The sequence below is a fragment of the Marmota monax genome, unplaced genomic scaffold (genome assembly GCF_021218885.2).
Source record: "Marmota monax isolate L192 unplaced genomic scaffold, Marmota_monax_Labrador192_F-V1.1 WCK01_AAM20220418_F8-fsc00059, whole genome shotgun sequence".
Classification (NCBI taxonomy): Eukaryota; Metazoa; Chordata; class Mammalia; order Rodentia; family Sciuridae; genus Marmota; species Marmota monax.
The window spans coordinates 4,039,901-4,065,178 of record NW_026693595.1 but is presented as its reverse complement, the minus strand read 5'-3'; the positions used below and the strand labels follow the sequence as shown (position 1 = coordinate 4,065,178).

At 33.8% G+C, this 25,278-nt stretch overlaps 1 protein-coding gene across 3 annotated transcripts in view; it reads right to left on the bottom strand.

Moving 5' to 3' along the window:
• Positions 1 to 1,489: 1,489 nt before the first annotated feature.
• The window catches only part of Aldh1a1 (aldehyde dehydrogenase 1 family member A1), a 142,698-nt gene continuing 118,909 nt past the window's right edge, over positions 1,490 to 25,278 (bottom strand). For all 3 annotated transcript variants that reach the window (XM_058584004.1, XM_058584005.1, XM_046459406.1), the window contains 10 exons: positions 24,515 to 24,644; positions 22,733 to 22,794; positions 21,029 to 21,157; positions 19,536 to 19,649; positions 18,402 to 18,504; positions 16,636 to 16,820; positions 11,854 to 12,018; positions 8,685 to 8,842; positions 6,654 to 6,728; positions 1,490 to 2,075 (listed from right to left, as the gene is read on the bottom strand). In XM_058584004.1, the coding sequence (XP_058439987.1) occupies positions 2,003 to 2,075; positions 6,654 to 6,728; positions 8,685 to 8,842; positions 11,854 to 12,018; positions 16,636 to 16,820; positions 18,402 to 18,504; positions 19,536 to 19,649; positions 21,029 to 21,157; positions 22,733 to 22,794; positions 24,515 to 24,644 (1,194 nt within the window). In that variant the 3' untranslated portion in view covers positions 1,490 to 2,002. The remainder of the gene's footprint in view (positions 2,076 to 6,653; positions 6,729 to 8,684; positions 8,843 to 11,853; positions 12,019 to 16,635; positions 16,821 to 18,401; positions 18,505 to 19,535; positions 19,650 to 21,028; positions 21,158 to 22,732; positions 22,795 to 24,514; positions 24,645 to 25,278) is intronic.

Here is a 25,278-nt window from a genome sequence, read left to right as displayed (position 1 = left end):
GTTCAACCCTTTTGTTATACATTTTGAAATGTTCTGGTAGGATGCCATTACAATATTAACTTGTCTACCTATTAATTTATTTGCACATGGATTCAAACACATCTTTTAAAAATGTAGGGTTGTCTAGTTTTAGGTTAATGCAATTCCGTTCTGTACTTGGATATTATTCCTTCTCAGTGTTCAAAAACTTTCAGTTCTCCCTAAGATTTAGGTTTCTACAATTTTCAAAATGGTAGTTACGTCTCAAATCATATAAGGTAGTCCAAATTGCAAATCTTACAGGCTCATACAAGTTTGAGAAACTCTTTGAAAGTTGAGTGAAAACGATTTCAATTCTGAGAAGCGATTTGTTTTCATTCATTCTTGCATTGTTATACTGACTACGGTAGTTATAACTATAATGTCAGTGTCATTAGGGTGTCTGTTAATGTAAAATGATAAACTAATTTGTGAAACAAAATCACCCTAAAGATCTTAGTTGTTGGACTAGAGTATTTTAGAATATGTAGAGTAATACGTAGGCTCTTGATTTTCCATGGGCCTAAGTCACTTCCCAAGGGAAGCATAGCAGGGCATAATGGAAGCTTGGTGCAGGTAGTTTTACATAGAGGACATTTTTCTAGCCGCTCCCTTCTGATCTTTGGAACACTAAAAGCTACCTCATTGCACAGAACAACATGGATTTCTTAACGTATTAGCGTTAGATGAGGCTGAGAGGAAGGCAAGCTCTCTGATAAAATAAATTTAGAAAACATTCATATTGAAACAAAAGTAAATAGGTTTCAGGACTTCTCAGAACCTAGAATATGAAGCTAATGTGCAATTTGAAACTCCATAACCCACTTGAATCAAATGTATGAAATATGATATGTCAAGAACTATGTAATGTTTTGAACAACTAATAGTAAAAAAAAGAAACTCCAAGGGGAGAATATATTATATAGACTATCTCCAAATTTTCTTCAATGAAATGTGTCTGAGAGATTACATGTAGAATCTTTTCCCCTCTTATTCACTGCCAATCTGCTCAAGACAAATTTCTTCATAAAACCATTTCCAGGTCCCTCAATTAGACTTCATCACTACCCCATTACTACACTGTAGGGTTTTCAGACTCTTTATTTCTATTTTATAACCTCTTTATTTGTTGGGTGGCAGGGATTGTCTTTGTTTTCCACTAAATTAAAGAGCCTGGAGATAATGGGCCATTCACTACTCACCTGTTTTGTACAACTCCTTTGCCTAGAGCTTGTAGGAACTCAATAAATGTTTATGAAAGTCTAATCCCATCTATCTTGAATGTGTGTTATTTATTTCAAGGATTCTACTGGGAAGTGAACTATGCTTCTTTACCCATTTGAGAATGAGTGGATTCGATTTTTATATTTAAATTCATCTTTAGGCTTAATTTAACACTGTTTTTGATAGTAGGGAGAGTAAATCACCATAATCCAAACATACACCTAAAAGAATCTCAAACTAAATAAGATTCATGCAAGGTCATTTTTTATTAAGCTTTATATTCAGATTACACCTATGTATTTTATTTGACAAGCTGACATAACATTCTAGAAAACACAAAAAAGGACTTCATCCCTACCAGGAAAAGAGCAACTTACTCTGCAGTTAGCATGTATATTAAGTACTTTAGGGAGTCATTAGGGGAAAGAGGCTACACGACTACTACTTGTCTTCTGTAAAATGATTATTCTGGACCAGTAGCTACAAAGAAAACTACATGACTACCACAGAATCAGAGATCTTACATCCAAATCCATCCTTTTTCTTTAGAATAGGACTTGGGAGTCACATAACAAAAATCAAGTTATTCTTTCAGAATAAGCTACATGTCAAGCTTTCTATGTGCAGTATTAATACTAAGGTGATTAGCTTATGTTTAAAAAAATCAAAAAAAGAACATTTTTCTATTTAGACCCCACGTAGTAGTGACTATAGGAGATGCTTAGTAATTGAAAAGTGTTCTGTCCATTCTGGTGTATCTTTACGAATTCTTCTGAGAGATTTTCATGGTGACTGTCTTGACTTCTGTGTATTCATGGAGACCATATTCTCCCCTAGAGAGAGGGGGGAAAAATACTTGTAAATGCCATTGAACATAACAGCATAAATGTATGATAGTCACTGAGGTGGTACAAGTCACTCTTGCTTATCTCAGAAGGAAATGTGGAAACTATTTCTATGCAGAGAACATTTCATGTAATAGCTAGTTGACCATAAGTTGTCTGGTTATGCAAAAAACCCCTTGTGGAGAAAATTTCTTAAAAATGTCTTTAATTTTTTGAAAATATAAAAAATGACACAAAATATCTTTCATTTTAAACAATTAGGCACTTTCAGTTGATATACATAGAAATTATCCACTTTTGACATTTTTTTCTTTTACTTAACTATTAAAGCTCTAACTGCTCAAAAGATAATTCAATCCTATAAGACTTTTCTCATTTCTAGTTTGGTTTCAAATAAATTATATATATATGGAGAAATAGCCATAATCACTCCAGTGTACCCAGTAAAGCTATGCATTTACTAGGTACAGTTGGCACAGCAGTAGTGAGGGGTAGAAAATGCTCCTATTTCCATCTGCATTCTAAGTGCCAACACTGGAGCAGAGATTTAAAAACCAAGGGCACTGCGTTACTAACACATTGGGGTGTACATATCACTATTTTGGGCTCTTTGATTTCTCATCTTAGGCAGATGTAGTTTCAGTGATATCTTTTGATTCATGGCAAAACAAAAACCTGATCTTCATTGTTGGAATTTTCTTTCCTTTTTGATTTTTTCTACATTTTCTTTTTAAGGAGGAAAGCTGTTAGAGATTGGCCTACATTCAGGCCTTTGAGCTTTTTGCAGATGTTGGTTTTCCTCTTGGTACAACCTCCTCTGTCCTCCCCACATGCTATGTTGCTCCTAAGTCCATCCCAAATGACCAGCAATGAATACTAGTTGATCTGTTTGTACCCTGGTTTCTTGTTATCAGTTCTCTATCTCCCACCAGTTTAGGAAACTATGATTTACCCTTTTCTGAAGAGAACTAGAAGGATTGGCTCAGTTATTCTCTGTATGGTTTTGATGAGATTAAATTGCATATATATTAAACTATTCTTAAAACCATTAAACCTATGCACATGTAGCTTACAGAGGAATAAGATCTTGATCCTTTCCTAAGCCTCCCTCTTGTGATCTAGACAGGTATGCAGAAGACATCTTTTGCTCTTGAAAACCTAATCCCCTTATACTGATTATTTTCTTGGGCAATTAAGCTTTTAAAAATACCTTCTAAAAGCTTCAATGAGCATGTTTTTCAAAGTAATTAAAGGGTTTAGACTCAGCTGTCTGAAACCCATTAAAAGATAGTATTTTAATAAGCATTTTATCTCACAGAGGTAGATAAATTAACCCATGATTTTCACCAATAGACTTTTCACTGTATTTTGGGTTATAAGGGAAGTTGGAACTCTCAGGAGAATAATGAGTGTGATTATTTTCATACTCTGTTAGAAACAGGTCAGCTTTCTTAGGAATGCATATATTATATCTATGATGGATCATAAAAACATCTGCTTACATTTCTCTTTATCTTAAGTGTATAAGCTACCAGTTCTGTGCTTTGAAAAATCTTCAATATACAAACCACCAAGTCCTTATTCAAATGCTGTTTTTAATTCAGTAGGTGTGAGTTAGGTCTGAGACCCCACTTCTAATAACTTTCACATTGATGCTCATGCATTTCATCCATGGTCCATACCTTAGGGAAAACGGTACTACTAATAAGATATGTCCATTTTTTTCCTTTACACCCAGAAATGAGCTTTACACTAATTAAGCAGGCCAGAGGAAATGTGTGCTGAATTGAATTAGCAAATATAACCAAGAAAAAAAAATGTTCATTTGAGTTCTTGCTATAAGTCCATTAATAACATTTCCTCACTCCCCTTTTTTGAAAGGGACAGGAAAAAAAGAAATACCTTTGTGATGTACTGAGAGCCAAATAATTTGAAATGTCCTACTAACCTAGTCTCAAGTGGTCTATGTTAACCTACGTGAAAATGAGTGTGATTTCACAAAGAGGAATTTCTGCCATTAACCTATTCCAGTGCCAACACTGGAGCAGAGATTTAAAAACCAAGGGCACTGTGTTACTGTCTAACACATTGGGGTGTACATATCACTATTTTGGGGTCTTTGAGGACTTTGTTCCCAACTGATTGATTCTGCCTTTCTACTTTGGAGGGAAAACTATAATTTAACCCTTGAGAGTCATTTGAGGCTTTGAATTCAGTGATTATTTTGAAACATCTTGTTGTGAATGACTCATTTATAAGTTTACCAAGTTTTTTAGATAGACTTTAACTGTAGCATTCTCAGATGGATTTTTGAAGTTAAAAAAATAATAGAATAACTTTCTTCTTTGTATTTTAAAGAAGGAAATTATCTAGACCCACATTATAGATTTTAAGGAAATTATGGGTGATTTTTTATTCTTATTTTCAGTCCATCTATTTAATTTCCTAATGCTTTAGCTTTAAAGTTTGACCAAATTGTATTCAACAAAGTTGACATGTTTTGTCTACTTTAGTTACTTCATTCCTTTTGGTTGTTTTGTCAACATTCCCAGGGTAATGTGTTAGATCGCTGGGCCAGCAGTGAACTGTCCTTCAGAGTAATCTAACTTTGTAATAATAGCTTTGTATACAAAGTAGTTAGTTCTGCCAAGAAATTCTCTAGTAGTGGACATTATAAGGAGAGGGAACCAGGGAAGAAAAAAAACAAAACAAAACCTATGTATGGCTTTTTATTACTCCATTAATAAGATCCAGATGATTTCCTCAGATTCAGGACTTCTTAATCTAGATCAAATTTATCTTTGTAATAATGTTTCTCACCCCCATAAATCCATACCAACCACCCACGTTCACTAGCCCCTCAACATCCCCAATGCCCATTCCATTCAGGAATATGCTTTTCTCTACTTACTGATGTCCTACACAAGCTTCATGCCCTAGATGAAGTCCTGTCTTTACTGTGAGGTCCTTTACTCTATCAATATCATTACATTTTTGGCCACTAAATTCTCACTGGGGTTATAACCACAGAATCTTAAGCATGGGAAGGATCTCAAAGATGTATTTTCTTCTCCCACTCCTATTTTTATCCACAATCCCTTACCTTTTGTAACAGGTGAAAATTAGAAATACAGTATTAAATATTAAACTCTCTTGGTATTAAGATTTTCTTTCCCTTGATACCCTTTCCTCTGGACTTTCAACTACTTTCCTGACTTCCTCAGGCATGAACTCCCACTTTATTAATAGTCCAGTACTACTGTTCAAACTGTATGTAGGTATTTTGCACTGTTTTTTTTTTATATCTTCTTTCTGCCATGGCAGTTGTTTGAAGAATGGAACATAGTGTTATGTCTATGGGACTCATAGGACCTTATAACAGCAAGTACATAATGAATGCGTATTACGAAAGTGCATCCATCATTTTAACTTTTCTCCATTCTCTACCTCTCCAAAGCTGTTTGTTTCAATGTAATTTTGCTGATCAATTAAGATAAATAACAAAGTGATATCTACTTAATGCACTCATGACCTTTAGATATTAGATTCATTTTACCTGATATTAACAAAATGAGAAGCTTTTTTCTATATTTGATTCCATACAGTTTGTATGTGATGTATGTTTTTTCTTTTCTTTTATCTTTTATTGATTTTATTTTTTTTAAATACACGACAGCAGTGGAATGCACTACAATTCTTATTACATATATAGAGCACAATTTTTTGTAACTCTGTATATAAAGTATGTTCACACCAATTTATGCCTTTATATGTATGTTTTTTCTTAATGGATTTTTATTTATCAGTAAATGTAAACAATTTTAGGAAATAAAATGGTTTAAACCATTTGAGCAAAATTAATCAAATATAGTGTTACTATTTTCTACACATACATATATATCTGCATATTTAAAAAGTCTATATATCTTGGTTTCTAAAGCAATGGAAGGCTCATAAACACATTTATGTATAAAAATTCTCAGTCTAGTCACAACTATAAAGCATGTTTTCTGTAGTCAAATTTCCCTCTGGGTTTATATTTTAGTACCCAAAATAACTCATTCAGTTAATTTAAAAATTTAGAGTCTGCATCAATAATATTTCAACAAATGAGAATCATTCATCTCAACACTGAACTTTTTTGGGATAACTGACCTAATTTATTTATCTAAGAAGTATTTTTAAATAACTACAGTGTTCTTCTATTTATATGCTTCTTAAAATCACCAATTTAGATTTCCTATCTTCTTTTTGAGAATGTTTCCCAAATGGATTACATTCAGACATACATTTAGCCATTCTACAAGTAGGCAACAATGCAATCACTGGTGTAAAGTGCTTAATAGGGTCTCTTATGAATATTAGGGGTTTAATAAATTATATTTCCCTTCTGCTGTAGCCTTTATAAACTCATGAAGTACATTCAACATTTAAAAAGCTATTTGGTGGTATGGATCTCAAAGAGAGAATAACGGCAGGTTTTATTTAAGGTGGTGAACATGAATTAGTTCCCTGGAGTGATAACCATCTAGATCAATATTTATCTCAATAGAAACTTATTCTTACAGTTCTCGTCCATTTCCAGACATCTTGAATCCCCCAAAGGGGCACTGAGCAGATACCACACTGTAGCAATTTACCCTGAAGGAAAAAAAAAGTACATTATAGATAATACTTAACCTATGAAATAACTCCTAAGCTGGGAATTTTAGAAATTCAAAGAACTGCATTTATTTTAATTTAATACATTCATTGAGTTTTTTAAACAGCAGTATAAATTAGAATCCAGAAAGTATATGGATATATACACTTCTTAGAAATAAATAGAAAGGTGCAACTATGTATATATGAATAGTCATTTGGGTAGTATATCATGTCCCTAAGAAGTGGTAGTTTGAAGTATAAAATAGAATGGCTAATATGCTCTAGAAGGAAAGGATACAGCTTACTAGAGGCTGAGATTTGTTATAAGCATGTTCTTTACTGCTTATACTCAATGAGCTTTGTGATTTTTCTTGAGTTTTATGTACTTTTTAGGCTAGAATCAACATTCTTTTTCGATTGCAATGTGTATCACAATACTCATTTTTTTCATCATTTGGTTCAATAAATTACTTAAACAAATGCCTTGTCAGGAAGTGGATTTAATTTTAGATTTGTTTATCAGATTTCACAAAGTGTTTAAAGATGCTTATATGAAGCAACATAATTACTAAAAAAAGTGAGTAGAATTAAAGAAAAAAATACAATAGAAGATGGAGTGGGTTGGGGACAATTAGAATGCAATTTTGTAGGCCATGAACAATGCTTAGCTTTGAATTTCCTAGAAGCTAAAGTTAACAGCAAAATCTAATTACTTATATGATTCTCATTACACAAAAATAAAAAAATTAAAGAATACCATTTTCCAAACTAGTTTTCATATTTTCCCCTACTTTCATGTTATTATAAAAGGTAGTCAAAAAGATGAGAAGACCTCCAAATAAATATGTTGTACTTAGAAAAGTTTGATTATTACTTTGATTTTGAAATAATATTCAGGTGTTTTCTTATTTAAAAACTTGATATCCCAATTCCTAGAGTTCTAAATTCTCATTGTGCCACAGAGACATTCTGTTTCCCTTATCAGAAGGATAGTTTCTTAAATAAGTTTACAGTTTTAAAAAGAATCTTGTTTTTGCTTAGTTTAATTGTCATTTAAATTGGAAAATCAAATCCTTACTTTGAAATTAAGTATAAAATCCCAGCAACTCTGGATTTAATGATTGTCTGAGAAATACCAAGACGCTATTAGGTCTGAGACAATGCCAGAACATTATTATGCTCTGGGATATAAAGCAATAATAATAAGATCTACTCTGTTTTAATATGTATGGAAATTCCTAATGAGATTCTCAAGCTATTCAGTGGAATGATGTGATAACAAGTTTCTCCATCATATATTCAAGTAACATTCTGTTATTTCAAAATTTAAAAATTCTCAAACTTATCTTTGTTAAAATGTGCAGAAAACAAATTTGCTATTTTGATTCTACACTGAAAATGAAAGTATTTAATATACATTAATAGAAAACTGAGGGTTATTTACTTAGAGAAAACTATGGTTTGAAATGCCTCCCTATTCATGTGTTTTCTTACTTGTAAAGTGGAGATGATACTATTTAATTAGGTCATTTCTAGGCCTATGTAAGATGATGCATAGACTGTGTTTGTAAGAATATTTAGTATACAGTAAGTTTTTAGGAAATGGAAATAATGTACATATATACAATAGTAATACTGACATTTATTAGCTCTTTTATCATAGAAATATTTTATGTTTATCACTAGCCATTCAGATTGACAAGGTGCTTGATCTCTTTTCAGAGTTTCTGAAAGAAAACCACCCATTATAAAAACAAAATAAAACAAAATCAAGTTAAAAAAAAAACAGGCTTTTGAGATGTGATTCTTAGTGCTAGTTGAGCATTAGCATTATATGGGAGTTTTAAAAAACTACTTTTCTAGCAGTAAACACAATTTGAAATGAAATGTTCAAGTTAACCTGTTGAAGTGGCTAATATTGGAAAGGCATAATATAACTTCAGTCTGACTTACCACACGGTCCCTGCCTGTAGAGCGGAAGAGACAGTTATGGCTTTATTAAGATCTTTGGTAAAGATTCCTGCTGATAAGCCATAGAGAGTATTGTTTGCTCTCTTGATCACATCATCTAAGGATTTAAACTTCATGATTTGTTGCACAGGTCCGAATATCTAGAACACAAGAAATTAATAAAATAAATAAAGATAATATATTAAAACTAAGTATTTAAAATGATATTGCAGATTTTTCCCTCTACAGATAATGCTAAATTGGATAAGATTTCGTTTCTCATCTCAAACCTACATTTTGTTTGATTTTGTTTGTGTTTTTTTGGTACCAGGAATCAAAAACCATGGACACTTAACCACTGAGCAACATTCCCAGCCCTTTTTTTGTATTTTATTTAGAGACAAGTTCTTAATGAGTTGCTGAGGGTAACTTTGAATGCATGATACTCCTGCCTCACCCTCCCAAGCAGCTGGGGTAACAGGTGTGAGCCACTGCACACACCTGCTTTCAGACCTACGTGTAAGAATCAAAATTGAGATATGTAGAAGTGAAAGGTAAAAACAGGTGATGACCATATTAAATTCTCTTTGGAACACCACAGGCACACATAAATAAAACAGTGTTAATTTTCTAGAAGTTGAAATTAAGCTCCCAATTACTTAAGGTTATGCATCAAATCATTAATTTCAAATTTCTTTGAATATATTTTAAATTCTTTCCCTAGCTTTCTTCATCTTTTGAATTATTGCATATAACAGCCCAAGAAAGCAATGCTTGCTCTATTGGATAAATGTATAGGTAATGATTCATAATAATATTAATGTTTTATATATTAGTGTGTCATTGACTAAAATATCAATTATTCTGTATTTGAATCTTTTTACAATTAGTCAAGATAGGTAAGACAACAAGGGATTTTATTCAGTTTCTGTTCTTATGTCACTTAAATATGCCAAACAGAATTCATTATTGCAATTCTGAACTACCTTATACTAACCAAAGTATGAGTTCACTGACAATTGATAAAAATCACAGGAAAGGAAACAACAATCACAATTTGGCTTATTACAGTCTAGACCTCTCTTGCTAGACTGTTGTTAGCACAGGCCACACTCAATTCATTCTGGATCCCAGCTCCAGGGAGGAGGAAAACAGTTGGATTTTCTCTGAAAATTAAGCTTACAATAAAAGAGAGGCTCCTCTGAGTATTATAAGATTTTTTTTCTGGGAAATGTGAATGAAGGTGGGCAAAAATCAGAAATGTCAAATGATTTTCTGGTATCCACCATTGATTTAAGTAGTATAAGGGGTATGAACCATTCAGCCATTCAGTAGAGGCTGAGGACAAAGTCTAATGTTGTGAATTGAATCATGATGTTGTAACCTAGGAACTAGATAGATGTAGAAAAGCTACTACAATAAACACACTCATATTTTACATAATTTGAATTTAATACAGTACGTAGTTTCAGGCTTCCACTTTGAAGGAGCCAGATAGCTATTCTATCACATACATTATAGGAACACAACAAATACCTCATTGAAGATATTCCCGTAGTCCTCTCTGTTTGGTATTAATTGATACAAATAAGAACAATTCTTGTAGTGAGATAAAAACTTATCAATAAATGCAATAATTACAATTCAGTCGAGGACTGAAGTGATGTGGAGAAACTAAGTAGGTTTGATTATCTATGTTTGCTTTAATTTTTGTTTTTCTTATTTATTTCCTCTGTTTGCAAATCTGATTTTGTCCTTTTCCCCTTGACTTAATAAAATTTGGGATGGGAGGACGATTTAAAGAGAATAACCTTCTCAGATTAGCCATCACATCATGGACATTAAGTACAAATTGACAGGATGAAAGGGTTATAATTGAGGACCTTTGAGTTGTCAGTGTCTTCTTATTGTAGTGTATATTACATGACACTTTTGTCACCCAAAGTCAGTTCATCTTCTCTGCATTTAATAAAAACCCTCATTGTCTATGAGGTAGGTTATTTACCTTCCTAAATGCAAATTAGTTCTTCCTAGTTATACATGCCTTCTTAGATTACATTTTTCTTAATTTATGTGGTTTGTACTCACCAAATGTTTTAAATATAAGATGTAATATATTATGCCATATAATTTTACGTATTATTATATATTAAATATACAATAAGCATATATTATGTGTAAATATAAGTATTTACTCCCTACATTTCCTCATTCTTCATGTACTCTTTTTGGGGGTTGGGGGTGCTGCTGAGGATTGAACTCAGGGCCTCATACATGCTAGGCAAGTGCTTTACCACTGAACCATATCCCCAGCCCCTTTCATGTATTCTTGGCCCCAGATTTTTCAGGCATTATGATTCTTAATTTTGTGTTGTATGGTTAAATATTTAATGAGTGTATTATATTATACCCAATTAGTATATTTGTATGAATATGTATATACACACACAAAATTGGGAAATCTGACCACTAATAAACACAGGGCCAAGAGCATAGAGAGGATGGGGAAGAACGTGGAGATGAATGTAGAAAAAGACCATAGGGCAAATATGGCATCACTAGGTAGGGCTGAAGCACTTTTTGTTTCATGATAGAAACACTGAAGATCTGCTCTCAGCAATTTTCATGTATACAATATGTTGTTATTGATGGGAGTCGTCACATTGTCCGATGGCTCTCTTGATATTATTCCTTCTGTATGACTGAGATTGTGTGTCCTTTGACCAGCATCTCCCCAATCCTCTTCTCCACTTCGTATCCCCAAAGTCTCTGGTAACCACCATTCCACTCCCTGCTTCTGAGTTGGACTTTTAAAAATTCTATATATAATTGGGATCTTTCAGGATTTGTCTTTCTGTGTCTGGCATATTTTACTCAAAAGAATGTTCTCAAGTTTATTCACACTATCATGCAAAACCTGTGACTGGAAGCACCTAATGATTGTTACGATCTTGGTCTGTTTGGCTGCAAGTTCTTCACAGGCTCAGTGGACTCCTTACTGTTTTTATTATTGATCACCAGTAACTTCAACCTTTATCAACAGCAGAAACAAAGAGTAACATTTACTGAGAAAGATGTTCAAAGAGCTGGGAAATTTAAAGGCACAGATAGTACACACACCTGCAGACAAAGTGTGGCAATAAAGGGAACAGAACAGAGTGAAACCATTTACCTCCTCTTTGGCGATGCGCATCTCATCTGTAACATTAGAGAAAACTGTGGGCTGGACAAAGTAGCCTTTATTCCCCCAGGGACCTCCTCCACATTCCAGTTTGGCTCCTTCTTTCTTCCCACTCTCAATGAGGTCAAGTATTTTATCATACTGCTCCTTGTCAATCTATTTGAAAAATATCACATGAAAAGAAAAAAAAATCAGCAACTTATAAAGTTATGGGCCTGTTGATGAGGGCTTCAGTGAGCTAGTCTATTTCTATTAAATCTGATATCGAATTTTAAAAGCTGACAAAGGTTCATATTCATTCTCTGGGCACATTTACTTCTCATGAAATTTTAGGAAGGAAACCTTGAAGATACCTATGTTTAGAATCTACAGTTGTGTGAAAAAGAAAAAAGAAAGTGTATTGGCACAGCAAACACATCTGACCCTTTCACACAACTGTCATTCTTAAAGAAAAGTTTGTTAATGATCTCACACATTTACCTGGAAATTGTAGTCCTAACTGAAATAAAAGGAGTGAAACGAGAAAAAGAAAGCTGTGATTCTGGCTTAATTAGGGCATTTGGGAAGCAGATGCCTTTGAACTTTGAGAAGACTCCTATATTTCTGTGGGGACTTTCCCATCCTGGACCATCCCCTCTGGCCTAGTCCATGACCTTGGATACCACCCTCAGGCCATAGGTTGGGCATCCTCCCCAGGTCAGGAGGTTTGATTTCAGTTTCTGGCCAGTCCCAATTTTCATCTTTATATTTTATTAAATGAGCCACATCTAAATATATGAAAAGTGTTACAGAAGTGAAATTTTTTGAATAAGATATTTATAGGGGAAAAGGAGTTAGAAGTTCTGGTTATAAACACCATGTCATGTGGATTAAAGGAAAACCAGGAGATCCAGGAGCTAAGCAGGGGGGTTGAGGGCTCTTGTTAGTTTAACTTACTTGTCCCTTCTCTCTACTTAAAAAGTGTTATTCTTTATCTTCTTTGACTCTGCAAATATTTCCCATCACCCAAGACCAAGAAAAAGCTTCCAAGAAGTCATTTCTAACTGTATGGGACTCAGCACTCCTATCTAAGTAGATTAAATGCTATCTTCAACCAGAAACTAGTTTTACAAAATTTGGCTCAATATTCGGTGCAGTGTTCCTGCAGGCTCTCCACTGAACAATATTCAATCATGTATCCCACAAAGAAAATCTCTTCATTCTCATCAGATCAAAGAAATCATACAGTTGGTCTAGAAGAGAGATTTATGTTACTGTATACTAGTTAATACAACTAAATTAAGGGGGGTGTTAGATATTCTTTCTAGTTTAGATATTCTAGTGTCTCAGTAAATACTCAAGGATCTACGTGCCTCCACGCAAAGCTCCTCTGGCCTATTTCAATTTATTAATTGGACTATGACCTCAAAATCATAATTTTCAGTTTTTATTCACAGTATGCTTCCCAAGTCATAATGTTTCCCACTCTGTGACCAGAGTGGTTCCCAGGTGACCGTCTAATCCATGCATATGCAATCCAGAAAGACACTGAAAGGATTTATTTGTTGGGAAACATGTGATCTCTGACTTCTAAAAAATACAGGACTGTATATTGCAGTGCCTTGTTACTGCAATGTGCTTCTAGAGCCAGCAGCTCTGGCATCACTTGGAAGCAACCTGCACTTCCCAAGCCCCCCTCTAGATCTACTGAATCCTTGGGTGATTCAGAGGCACAAGAAAGACTGAGAAACACCATGCCAGAGCTTGGGACTTGTGACAGAAAATTTCAGCTATACTTTGAAACACATCCAGTTTGGCCTAGCTAATTTTGATTCACCATAAATACAAACCTTCTTCAGAAGGTTTTGGATTCATCAATGATGAACTTGGCTTTCTTTGTGAATCTTAGGCACTGTTCAATAATGCTTGCTTGTAAAGGAATTCTTTGCTATGAAATGAGTCATTGGCCATGGGTTAGTCTATGGCCATTACTGTGATGGTCTTAAAGTATATATTTTAGTGTCTTTGAAAGTTCACTCTTTGATTCTTTAGACTAGGTAGGTTGAAGAAGAAGAAGGTAAATTGATAAAAGACACATTCCTCAAAGTATATGGAAACTAGACCAACAAGTTCAATGAAAGTAGATGTCTAAAAAATTGATCTTTACAATTATTGCCAGGTATAAATACAGGCATGTGATTTTCATTTAGTTAACAGCTATCTGAGAACACACAGTGAACCAAGCACTCAGATGGAGACATTCTATAGATTATCTCATTTCACTGCAAAATGATCCTTCAAGATTAATTTACTAACCCCATCTTACAAATGAGGAAAGTCTAAGGGAGGTTAGACGTAAAATTCAGTGTATAATTTAAAGGCCTATGTCTCCATACCATGATAAGATGCTACTCTGCTGTTTTTAATACATTTTATATAGATAGCATCACTTTTTTTTCCAAATGAAAACACTTATTTCCAAGTTTTTAAGGAAATATACATTTTGTTCTATAAACCAAATAGGAAAACTACTTTTATAAAGAAACAATATACACACGTGAACACACATACATAAAACAAATATAAATAATATATACTATGTTGTAATTGCTTCAACATTCAGATACTTTAAGTTCTTAATCTTCAAAATAAGAAAGGAATCAAACTTCTTTTAGAAACTATTTTCCCTAAATAAATACTTTTGTTGCTTATATTCTCTATAACAATTTTATTGAGGCATTTAATGAAGAAGATTATGTAACTACATTTTTAAAGCCTCAGTTCATTCAAGCACCTGGGATGATCTAGGATAAAGCTTAATGAACACATGGCTTTTTTCTGTATACTCTTTCTTATAATAACAGATGACAAATTTTTAGAGTAGAGAATCCCTGGGGACTTTTCAGTGTTTTGTTTCTCAAAGTTTCAACATACCTACTTATCCTACTTACTTAGCACAACCTGTGATAAAAATCTATTTATTTATAGAGATTAAAGTCATATTAATCAGTTAGATTATTGTATTACTTCCTCTAGGATCCTATGAACAAGAATTTTTCAAACCCTGTTTTAACTTCTTCCTCTTAGAAATAATGAGATATTTTAGCTCAGTGTTTTAGACTATTGTTGAATTAAACAGATTTTCCTCCCTAGTTGTATTACCCAACCAATATTCTATATTAAATATCTTAGATATTCCCCTCGTCTTTTTTCTGTGTCTCCTTCTCTAATTGGAAAAGTGCTTTATGTTTATAAAGATAGGCAGACATAAATAATCACAAAGGAAAATTAAGAACCCTATTCCTTTTTGAAATAGGAGACTAATTTAGATTAGAATTGATCATATTTCTTGGAATATTTGATATGGATATTTGAGAAGTTACCAAATATGATAAAAATTGTCAACTCTATGATAAAACTGTCAACTTCTTCTATGTAGTCATTAAACTCAAAGACAAATGCAAAGTACAATGAGATTAAGATAAAATAAATTACTACTTTATTTGCCAGTTATTTTAAGGCTTTTAGATTTCAGTATTTGGCACTGCTGAAGTCCTAGGATTTTCCTACCTAAATACTTGGAATGAAAATCTAAGACAGTCTTCTAAGTTACCCAGTTCATAAACTCCACAAGGGCAGGGAGCATGCTGTTCTTGTTCCTCCTGGCATTGCCAGATGACAAACTCAGGGTTTTACTGATAGCAGTGTTCACTAAATTTTGGTTAATTGAATTTATATTTGGCTTTGTGAGCAAGTCAAGAATAGAGTTTAGTTTCAGATCTACAGGATGGAACAGTATATAATGCTTAGTGTGGGCAATAAGGCCTGCAAGCTTAATGTCTAGTCTCTGGATCATAATCTCTTGGCACTGGCCCTGTGGACATTTTGGGCTAGCTGATTTCTGTTGTGGGACTGTCTTGCACATCAAAAGGTGTTTAGCAGCCTGCCTTGTCTGTACTCATTAGATGCAAGTAGAACTACATTTTCTTCCACCAAGTTGTAACAATTTACAATGTCACCATACATGGGCAACTATCCCCTGGGGGAGGGAAGCAAAGTTCTCCCTAGTTGAGGATGATTCCTCTACACCAGGTCCCCAAGGGATGGGAAAAAATCCAAAACTGAAGGTCCAGGAGTCTGAATAACAAACCATGACAAAGAACTGTGCAAGGAAGAGGGAAAGGTGACCTCTAATGAGAGACAGAAGCACTCTTATTGATAATGATTAGGAGTAAATGAAAAAAACTGGGAGCCTGGGGGATTGTTTGGGCTTTAACAACTGAGTTGAAAAATTTGTTAGAAACCAGCAGTCTAGGACCTTTGAGGACGTGTGTACAATCTTTAGAGTACACACATTAGGTCAAAGTAACTGAGGACTTTGCAGAGGATTTAGGGGTGTGCTAGATGTCTGCATCTGTGGAATGGCAGCTGTGATGAAGGATTGATTGTGTTTGAGAGAGAAAAATGTATATGAACTTCCAAGTGGACAAAGGACTGTAAAAGGAATCAAAAGGTGTGCAGGTTGAGGAAAGCAAGAAATTGATAGTGTTTGTTAATTTTCCTTTCATCTTTAGTTCCCAGGATGCCTCCTAAAGTGTTTTCAGGTATGAAAAATCAGCAACACGAAGAATAATTTCTGAACCTTTGAGAATTAGATTTTTTTGAAACCACAGGACTGGTACAGTCTTATTACCTAAGATGATGCACAAATGAGAAGTAATTATTCAAAATTGGGTCAAGAAGGACACTTTATTCTTGTCCCTTAAAATTCTATTCTTTGTATTTTATGCTCACCTGAGGGCCTTGATTTACTCCTGGGGTCAGAGGATTTCCAAGTACATATTTCTTAGCCCGCTCAACGCTTCTTTTAACAAACTCATCATAAATTGATTCTTCCACAAAAAGCCGGGATGCAGCTACACAGCACTGGCCCTGATGGTAGAATAAGCCTTGATGTGCAAATTCAACAGCACTGGCCACTGCAAAGAGAAATTTCACATTAAAGAAGAAATATTTTCTAAAGATTACATATATTTATGCAGATTTTTCAGATTATGTACATTTATGTATCTCAGTGTGGTGACACAAAAAAATTATAAGTTGTATGATCAGACATGGGTTCAAGATATTTCACCTCTTAAAAGCTAGGTGAAAAATTAATTTTTGTGATTCTTTATTTACTATGAAAACAATAGCAAAAATTAGTAGCACCCCAAAAAATGATTGTTATTAAGACAACTTTCATATGGACATTACCAAGAATGTGAATTCGATTGCAAGGTCAAATATCATTATACTGAGATAATTGTGAAGTTTTTTTTTAAGAATCAGGTTTTAACTAAATAACAAAGAAAATATGAAATGTCAATTACTTTAAATAACTTCAAAACAATCTTATACACTGTGATTAGTATAACGAATAATTTTTCTGAAAAAACAACTATAACAATAACCAAAGCAACCAAAAAACAGTAACAAAACCCACTAATATTTATATTATTCACCTCATGGTATTATTTCTAAGAAAGACATTTTCAAAATCTGTCTAAAATATATCATTCATATATGTCTGAAAACATATATTTTGCTTAGATGGTAGAATATGCTTAGGTTCCTTCATTTGTAGATCCTAAACCACAAGAATAAATTCTTCTTTTCATTTTATTTTTCTAAAGGCCAAAGATTCAATTCAACATTAAAGCAATTAGGTATGAATTTGTGAGCTAATCATACCTGCTTAAGTTGTAGTGAAAATAGCTTGCAGTCTTGGCAAATTAGTAATCATGTCATGGTTGTAGAATGTTTAATAAGGCATTGTGTTCTAAAAAACTTTGATTAAGATCACAAGAGTAACAAAGGCCAATTCCATGAACCATTAGTTTTTACAGCCTCATAACAATAATGCAACTGTTTAAGAAAGAGTTGAAGGAATGTTTGACCATCTCTTTCTGCTAATTACCACCTATTTAGAAAGTAATTTTGGGGATTCTATATGGTAATGTAATCAGAATGAACCTAGAATATTATAGAGAGGGGTCATATAATAATTGTAGACTTGATACACATACAAAACTATCCTTAATAATCTGGAAAAAAAGAGAGAGCTATTTAAATTGGTTTAATTTTCTTCTTGCCATCTCATTTCATGATTATATGACCCAGAGTGAAGGGAGATGGTGAACTATAATTGCTGTCTCCCCAGCTGCTCTTAAGTCCAAATAGCTGAGGAATTTCATTTTGCCGAAAACAGTAATTGAAGATATGGAATTATTAAAAAGAATACATCATGGCCTCTAAATGAAAAACATTTATGTTATCTAGGGTTCAGCTGAGGAAATAGCAATTTATTTCAGACCAGGAAGAAACTGTGTCTTTGTTTAACTTATCTATGTGTTCTAACTTCAGGACAATTTACAAGATTTTCAAGAGTAATTCTGGACTCTCATTAATTCCTTACACTTTGAAGCAAACCCAGCTGTGAGATTCAAGTTCACTGTACGGAGTTATCAGACACCAGAAAGGAGGAAGAGTGAAGAGTGAACAATGAGCCTCCTACTCACAGTCGGCGTCGGCAAACACAATGCAAGGGCTCTTTCCCCCCAGCTCCAGGGTGACCCTCTTCAGATTGCTTTTCCCTGCAGCTTCTTTGATCATCTTGCCAACCTGAAATGGAGTGTTGCAAAGAGGAGGCTTAGTTTGCTCTCACAAAGATGGGAATATGTAATATTTAAAATTTGTATGATGTTTGGGCGATTGTTAAGTTTCATTAGGAAGAAACACCAAGTGGCATTTTTCAAGATTTGGCACCTTCAGATGTAAAAGGCTTTCCCATCCAAACATACAGACGTGAGATAAATCAGAAAAATGTTCATGGGTGAGAGAGCAGATATACAGAACATGAAGGCTGGATCTTGATGTGCATGACTAGTTAGTAGATTATTTTTCCTCTATATCAGAGCATGTATTGATCACATGTATCATGATCCAACTTAGCTAATGGACCTTTTTTCCATCTACTGACAGTCACAGGAATCTGCAGACAAACTGTCATACTCTCAGTATTTTCTATCATAAACTTCATGTTTATAAGGAGGCTGGCACAATAAATAAATCCATGGATAAGAATCACCACGAACTTTTAATCTGTCTTGTCTCTCAATCAAGAATAATATTTAATTCAGAAAGTGTAGTGTTGATTGGCTCGAGACAATATGTTTTTCCTGTAAGAACTATAAATATCACTTTAATCTGGATAATTATATATACATTTTTGTACCTCTAAGGATATACCAAAATAATAAAACTAATTAAAATGTGTGAATAACTAATGAAACTTTTATTTGTCACAAAATAAATTTAATAATAGTAGATTTTGTAATAAATATTTTTTATCATAAATTTAACTAATCATACAATACAGTCTCAGGGGCTATATTTCTCATAATAGGAGGTAATGAACACACTAAAAACAGTTTCTTCTACCTTCTGAATTTGGAATTGGTATTTCATTTCATCCAAACTGTATCTACTTATGTTGTATAAATATATTTGAAGGCCAGAATAAGGAACAAATCATTAAAAAATACTTTTGTTTTAAGGAAGTGTCAGCTTAAAATAGTTACAATAAAACATGATTCCAATAGGTAGAGAGAGATGCCAGTCTCTTCACTGCAGGCCTGAGTAAATGGTATTACCTCTGTGGATCCTGTGAAGGCCACTTTGTCAATATCCATGTGAGAAGAGATGGCTGCCCCTGCTGTAGGCCCATAGCCAGGGACAATATTCACTACTCCAGGAGGAAACCCTGCCTGAAAGGCAAAAAGCAAAACAGTTAAAACACAACTCAGAATTTAATTCAAAAGAGAGGTGAGTACAGGATTGAGGCTGCTTCATTATGGTAATGTTCATCTTATGATTGCTCTCCCAAGAAAAATTCACCTAAGTGCCTTCATTCTTTTATTATTATTATTATTATTATTATTATTATTATTATTATTATTATTTCATTTCTTAGCCCACATGAAAATAATCAGATGGGCTGCATTATAGAAAGATTCCTGGGGTGAGCCCAGAGTTTAATGGATCACTGCTCTCATGATGGCTCTCTCAAATTTCATAATAATAACTCAAAAAAGTAGTGTATACAAGAGTGTTTGGTGAATTACTTACCTGGAAGGAAAACAACATATTTTATAAACTCCATCAGTAAAAATAAGAAGCTAAAGGGATCTCATATTTCTAGTATGTAGCTGTTGATTGCTCAGGCCATATCATCTGAGTTGCAAATCCCCACTGACATGATTTAGTAATATATTAGGAAAGCTAATCAGATCACTTAGAATGGAACTTTACAGACCCATATCAATCCCAGCTGAAGAATTCAAGGAAGAAGAAGCAATGTGACCACTGAGTTGGGCACATTAAAATTTCATGTTATTTGCATCAAATTGCCTCATTTTAACATCTCTTTTGCTTATTATAAATTTTAAATAAAGAATATTTTAAAGATGTTAATTTGGATTTTCTGAAATTTAAGTTTCTGGTAACTAACAGTTGTATAAGTTTGGGTAAGATAGGAAGGTCAAAGTGCAATGACTTGTTCTCAAGAAAAAAAATATATTCATGCAATTCACATAGTTGATGAAAATAAGTTTGATGTGCGCTTTGCCATTTCTGAAGAATAAAGAAAATGTACAGGAAACTATAAAAGAAAAGTGAATATAAACATGGACATGTGTTTGAAAATAATGTGGCCCAATAACATAAACAATCATATTGGCACAGTGGCCTGCAACCACCATACAGATGAAAACTAAAAACTTGTTTAAGTTTAAATAAATTTGCAAGACTCATCAGGACATCAGTAGAAGTTGCAAACTAGTTTAATATTTCAACATGTGAAAGAATGCTCTATTAATTGTAACATGAATTTATGTCCATTGATTTGGACAAAAGAAAGAAAAAAAATCTGGTCATAAGATGACTGACTCCAAGCCCTTGAGTCTGGCTTTCTGTCTGCATTTGGGTTGACTCCAGGAATCTCAGCCAGCAGTCCTGCTAGATGTGCCCCAACCACTGACGAGAGCCATTTGTAAGTCAGGCAGCTTATAGTAGCACCAAATGGGGCCTTCTTGTTATAAATTAGGATGGCTGAATTCTTGTGCATGTTTTGATTTAGGAAACTTACCTCTTTTATCAAAGATGCCACATGAAGAGCAGTAAGGGGAGTTTGTTCTGCTGGTTTGACAATCACAGTGTTTCCACAGCTAAGGGCAGGCCCTATCTTCCAAATGAGCATGACCAATGGGAAATTCCACTAGAAAGCAATATTTAACAATAGAGTCTTTGTATTGCTCAAAGGCACATTTTCTAGTGTAACTTCTACATGATAAACTCCCATTCCCCACAGATGTTAACTAATAACTGTAGTAGTCTTATGTAATCATAGTGGATTCTATTGATGTGAACAGCAACTAGTAAATAATAAAAAGCTCTAAATAAACCAGATAGGAGAAGGGACCAGGAGAGAGCCCAAAAATTTAATTGGGTGCTGTTATTTCAAATAGCAGGAACAAAAAAAAAAAACCCTCATTACATGGTTTTGCATATAATTAAGCATATTGTGAGTTATTTTTGCTCAAAAAGTATGGTTATTCTCCTCTTTCCATAGGTCATTTGTTATATTCACTGAAAATTATTTGGTAGTATTTATCTCCAAGAGAAATAATTCTCTCTCTCTGTCTCTCTCTCTCTTTCTGTGTGTGTGTGTGTGTGTGCGATTGTGTATTGCCAGGGATCTAACCCAGGGCCTGCTCTACTACTGAACTATACTCTCAGCCCAGAACAAATAATCTTTTTAAAGATGAAGATGTGTAAGGTCCAGAGGACAAGTGACTGTGTTTAGATCACAGCAAAATCAGTGACCAGCCATGTGAATTCAGACAAGTTACTTGTTTTCTGTTTATGATAGCATCATTGGCAAAATTGTCCTTAGGATTAATCAAGAAAGTAGGCCAAATCCTTAAACACATTAGCTACCATTAGTATTTAGAATTATGAGGTTTTTACAGATTTTATTGGAATTTTGAACTAATGAGAAATTTCATTAAAAATGTTGATATGATTATACTTCAACCTCAATGGGGCAAAAGATTAGTAATTGACACTTCCTCAACTAAGAACTTCAGGACAATTTGCCATCTTTTCATTCAGCCTTTTCAAGTATATCAGCCCTGTTTAGAGAGTCTCCTATTCATTGGGCTTAAAAGGAAATACTCAGGATTAAATTTAAAAATTGCTATTTTCTTTCAGAGGAATTTGGAGTATCAGATTCTTTTATCTAAGGGTACCATATATTTCCTACAGTGCTCCAAACGTCTCTGATATCATTTCTTTCATTTTAATTAAAAAATATCTTTCACCATTTGAATTCTCTTTGCTATTTTTGTCCATGATTAGGAGTCTAAACAGGAGACCAAGAGTGTTGGAGTGTAGTGGGTCACACTACATTGCACTGAAGTGGTGTCTCACAGCAGAAACATCCACACTGAGTACTTTGTCATTCACTTGTAAATCACTGCCATTGAGAAAAAGTGTAATATAGCTTTCTGAAAACAACCCATAGAGGAACAGGCTTTATTTATTAATGTGGTAAAAATACTAAAACACCCTCAGGAGACATGCCAGGATATGGATAGGCTTCTGAATTACCCAGTTCATATTTTGTCACAGAAAAGGCCTGGTTCAACAAGTCCTATTTGAAATTTACATCACATCTAACACACAAGCATCCAATTATGTTGGAGAAAGTTTCATCACTAAACTGAACAGAGTTGGAGCCCCTTCCCCACCCCCCAACCTTCATTGGAAATCCTATAAGAAAACAACTTACAGGAATGATTTGGCCACATACACCAATAGGTTCATGTCTTGTATAAGTGAAAAAGTCTCCATCTGAAAAACAAAGCACACACCCAATCCTATGAAGACAAATGTGTTCGCCATTCATAGAGTAGTAGTTTGAAGGTAGTGTGAGAGAAAGAAGTAAACAGTAGCATAGTAATAGTAATTCATGCCCGTAATCTTAGCTACTCAGGAGGCTGAGGCAGGGGGATTACAAGTTTGAGACCAGACAGGGCAACTTAATGAGACCCTATCTCTAGATTTAAGCCCCAGCACTAGAAAAACAACAACAACAAAGCCTTTTATCCAACAATTTACTAAATAAAAAAATCAAGTCTTTGGAATGATAAAAACCATACAATTAAGTTAGTTCAAAGCAGAGATGCAAAATTGGAAAAGATCCGAACCATAATTCTTTATCTCATCATCTAAGAAGGCTGTTTTCTATATTATTTTCATTCTCCAATTTTTATATAAGAAATGAAAGGAGGTCAGATCATCTTTAGCTAAGAGAAAAACTGTGCTCAAATGTGTTTTTAGCAGTTAAAATTCGAGCTGTAATATAATCTGTTTTTTAAAAGGTGATGTGATTTTAAAAAATAGTAAAATTAAAAAATATATCTCCCTGTTAGTAATAAGCCTTCCTACTGACTCATTCTAACGTGTTGTTTTGCCTACCAAACACAAAAGTAAATTCTCTTAATCCATGAAGAAAATGCCCATAGTAAAAGACATTTCTTTTCCACATTTATTTGACTAATTCGCATGCCTCAGAGTTTGACATGGTCACCCTGTGAGTTTCATGGTTCTCTGGGTTCTGTGCTGGTCTGGTTCCTGCAGGAGCCTCCTGAATATTAACAAGAACTCTCCTTAAGATGTATATGCACTTTAAGTGGCTTTTCCATTTTTCCTGAGGATGAAGTACAATAGTTTCCAGACCTAGCCCATTTCTTGTTAGTACTATGGTCTAATTCTTCTGTTTTAACTTCCTGGCTGTCACTTCTAACCTACTGGATTGCTCCAATTAGATTGAAAATACACATCAGGGCCAATTCTGGAGGCATTCTGAATTTCTAATGTCAATGTTTGTATAAGTTAAATTTCTACCTTTAATGTTTTCCAAAATCATGCTTTTTTCCAATAAAACTTGTTTTCATATTTCTATTCTGCTATGTGTATACCCCACTAAAATAATATATACATACACATGCATGTATAATACACAAATTCTTAACTCAGGCTATAAACATAGTCTCATCTTAATTTGAAGGTATTTGAAACAAATCAATAAATTAGTTTGTTTAATTAACCTGGTCTAACTGTACTGAGTTTGAACAGGCACAGATAACCATCCTTAATTCATACTGGAACATGCAAAGAGACTTAAATAATTACATTACAGAAAGGGTATAAAGTTACTATGGGAATGAAACCCAAATAAATAATTTGAGGTCAGCTTTGAAAAGTTTGGGCCCTTAAAGGCAGAGATGTCTCAAATCAGTAATTGGGGCCATAAGAATATTCTTACTTAATATTTTCTAAAATATCCACAGTGTATCTTCTGTATGATTGTGCTGAAGCAACTTTAAAAGCGGTTTGTTGAATCTTCACAGAATTTCTAAGTTCAGAATTGTGTTGGCTCAAAGTCAAGGGGAAAATAATTTTGCCTTATTTGGTTGACATCTTTAAAAGTGAGAGTTTGAAATTACTCAGCTCTATAGTAATCACTTCCTCCCTATGCCCACCCCTGGTGGTCTCCCAAGTTACTTACCAATCGGTATGGTACGGCCCTGGACCTTGTCAGCCCAGCCTGCACAATAGCGTAATGTTTTTATGCAGCCTCCTAGATCCATCAGATACGCATTAGAAAATAGTTTTCCAGCATTCATTGACTCCATTGTCTGAAAAACAAATTAGTCTCCAAATATAAAATTCCACAAAACTTTTTGATTAACAATATATGACCAATATTTTGAATAGTCATGTGTTAGAGAATTTTGGAAATAGGAGACATTTTAACTCAACTTCTCTTACCTTCTCTTTTTAAATACAGACTTTTAAAAGTTAAAATAATCTGTTTATGTTCATGTGGAAAGATCTGTGTAGAATGGATAGTGAGATTCTGGTTGTTAAACCCTAGGGCTCTTTCTTTCACATTCTGGGTGTCTTCCAGCTAACCGACATTTTAAGAGTTGGTTACAATTTGATATGTACCCAGCTGTTGAAATGGTACAATATTTCATTTATAATCCATCTATAGTGACAATTTAGTGTTAGGAGCATAATAACCAATAACCATTAAAAAGCCAGAGTTTTATAGAGAGTTTAATAAACAATAACCATTTTAATTTCTGTGTTCCACCTGGATATAACTGATTTATTCACATAAACTTAACATCTAGATCTTTCATTCATGAATTTTCTTCAGCAGAATTTTCTATTACAAAACTCCTAGTTTAGGTACTCTTATCATAATATTATCATTTGAATGGTCTAACAACATACCTATTGTATCCCTAGCAATATACCTATTGT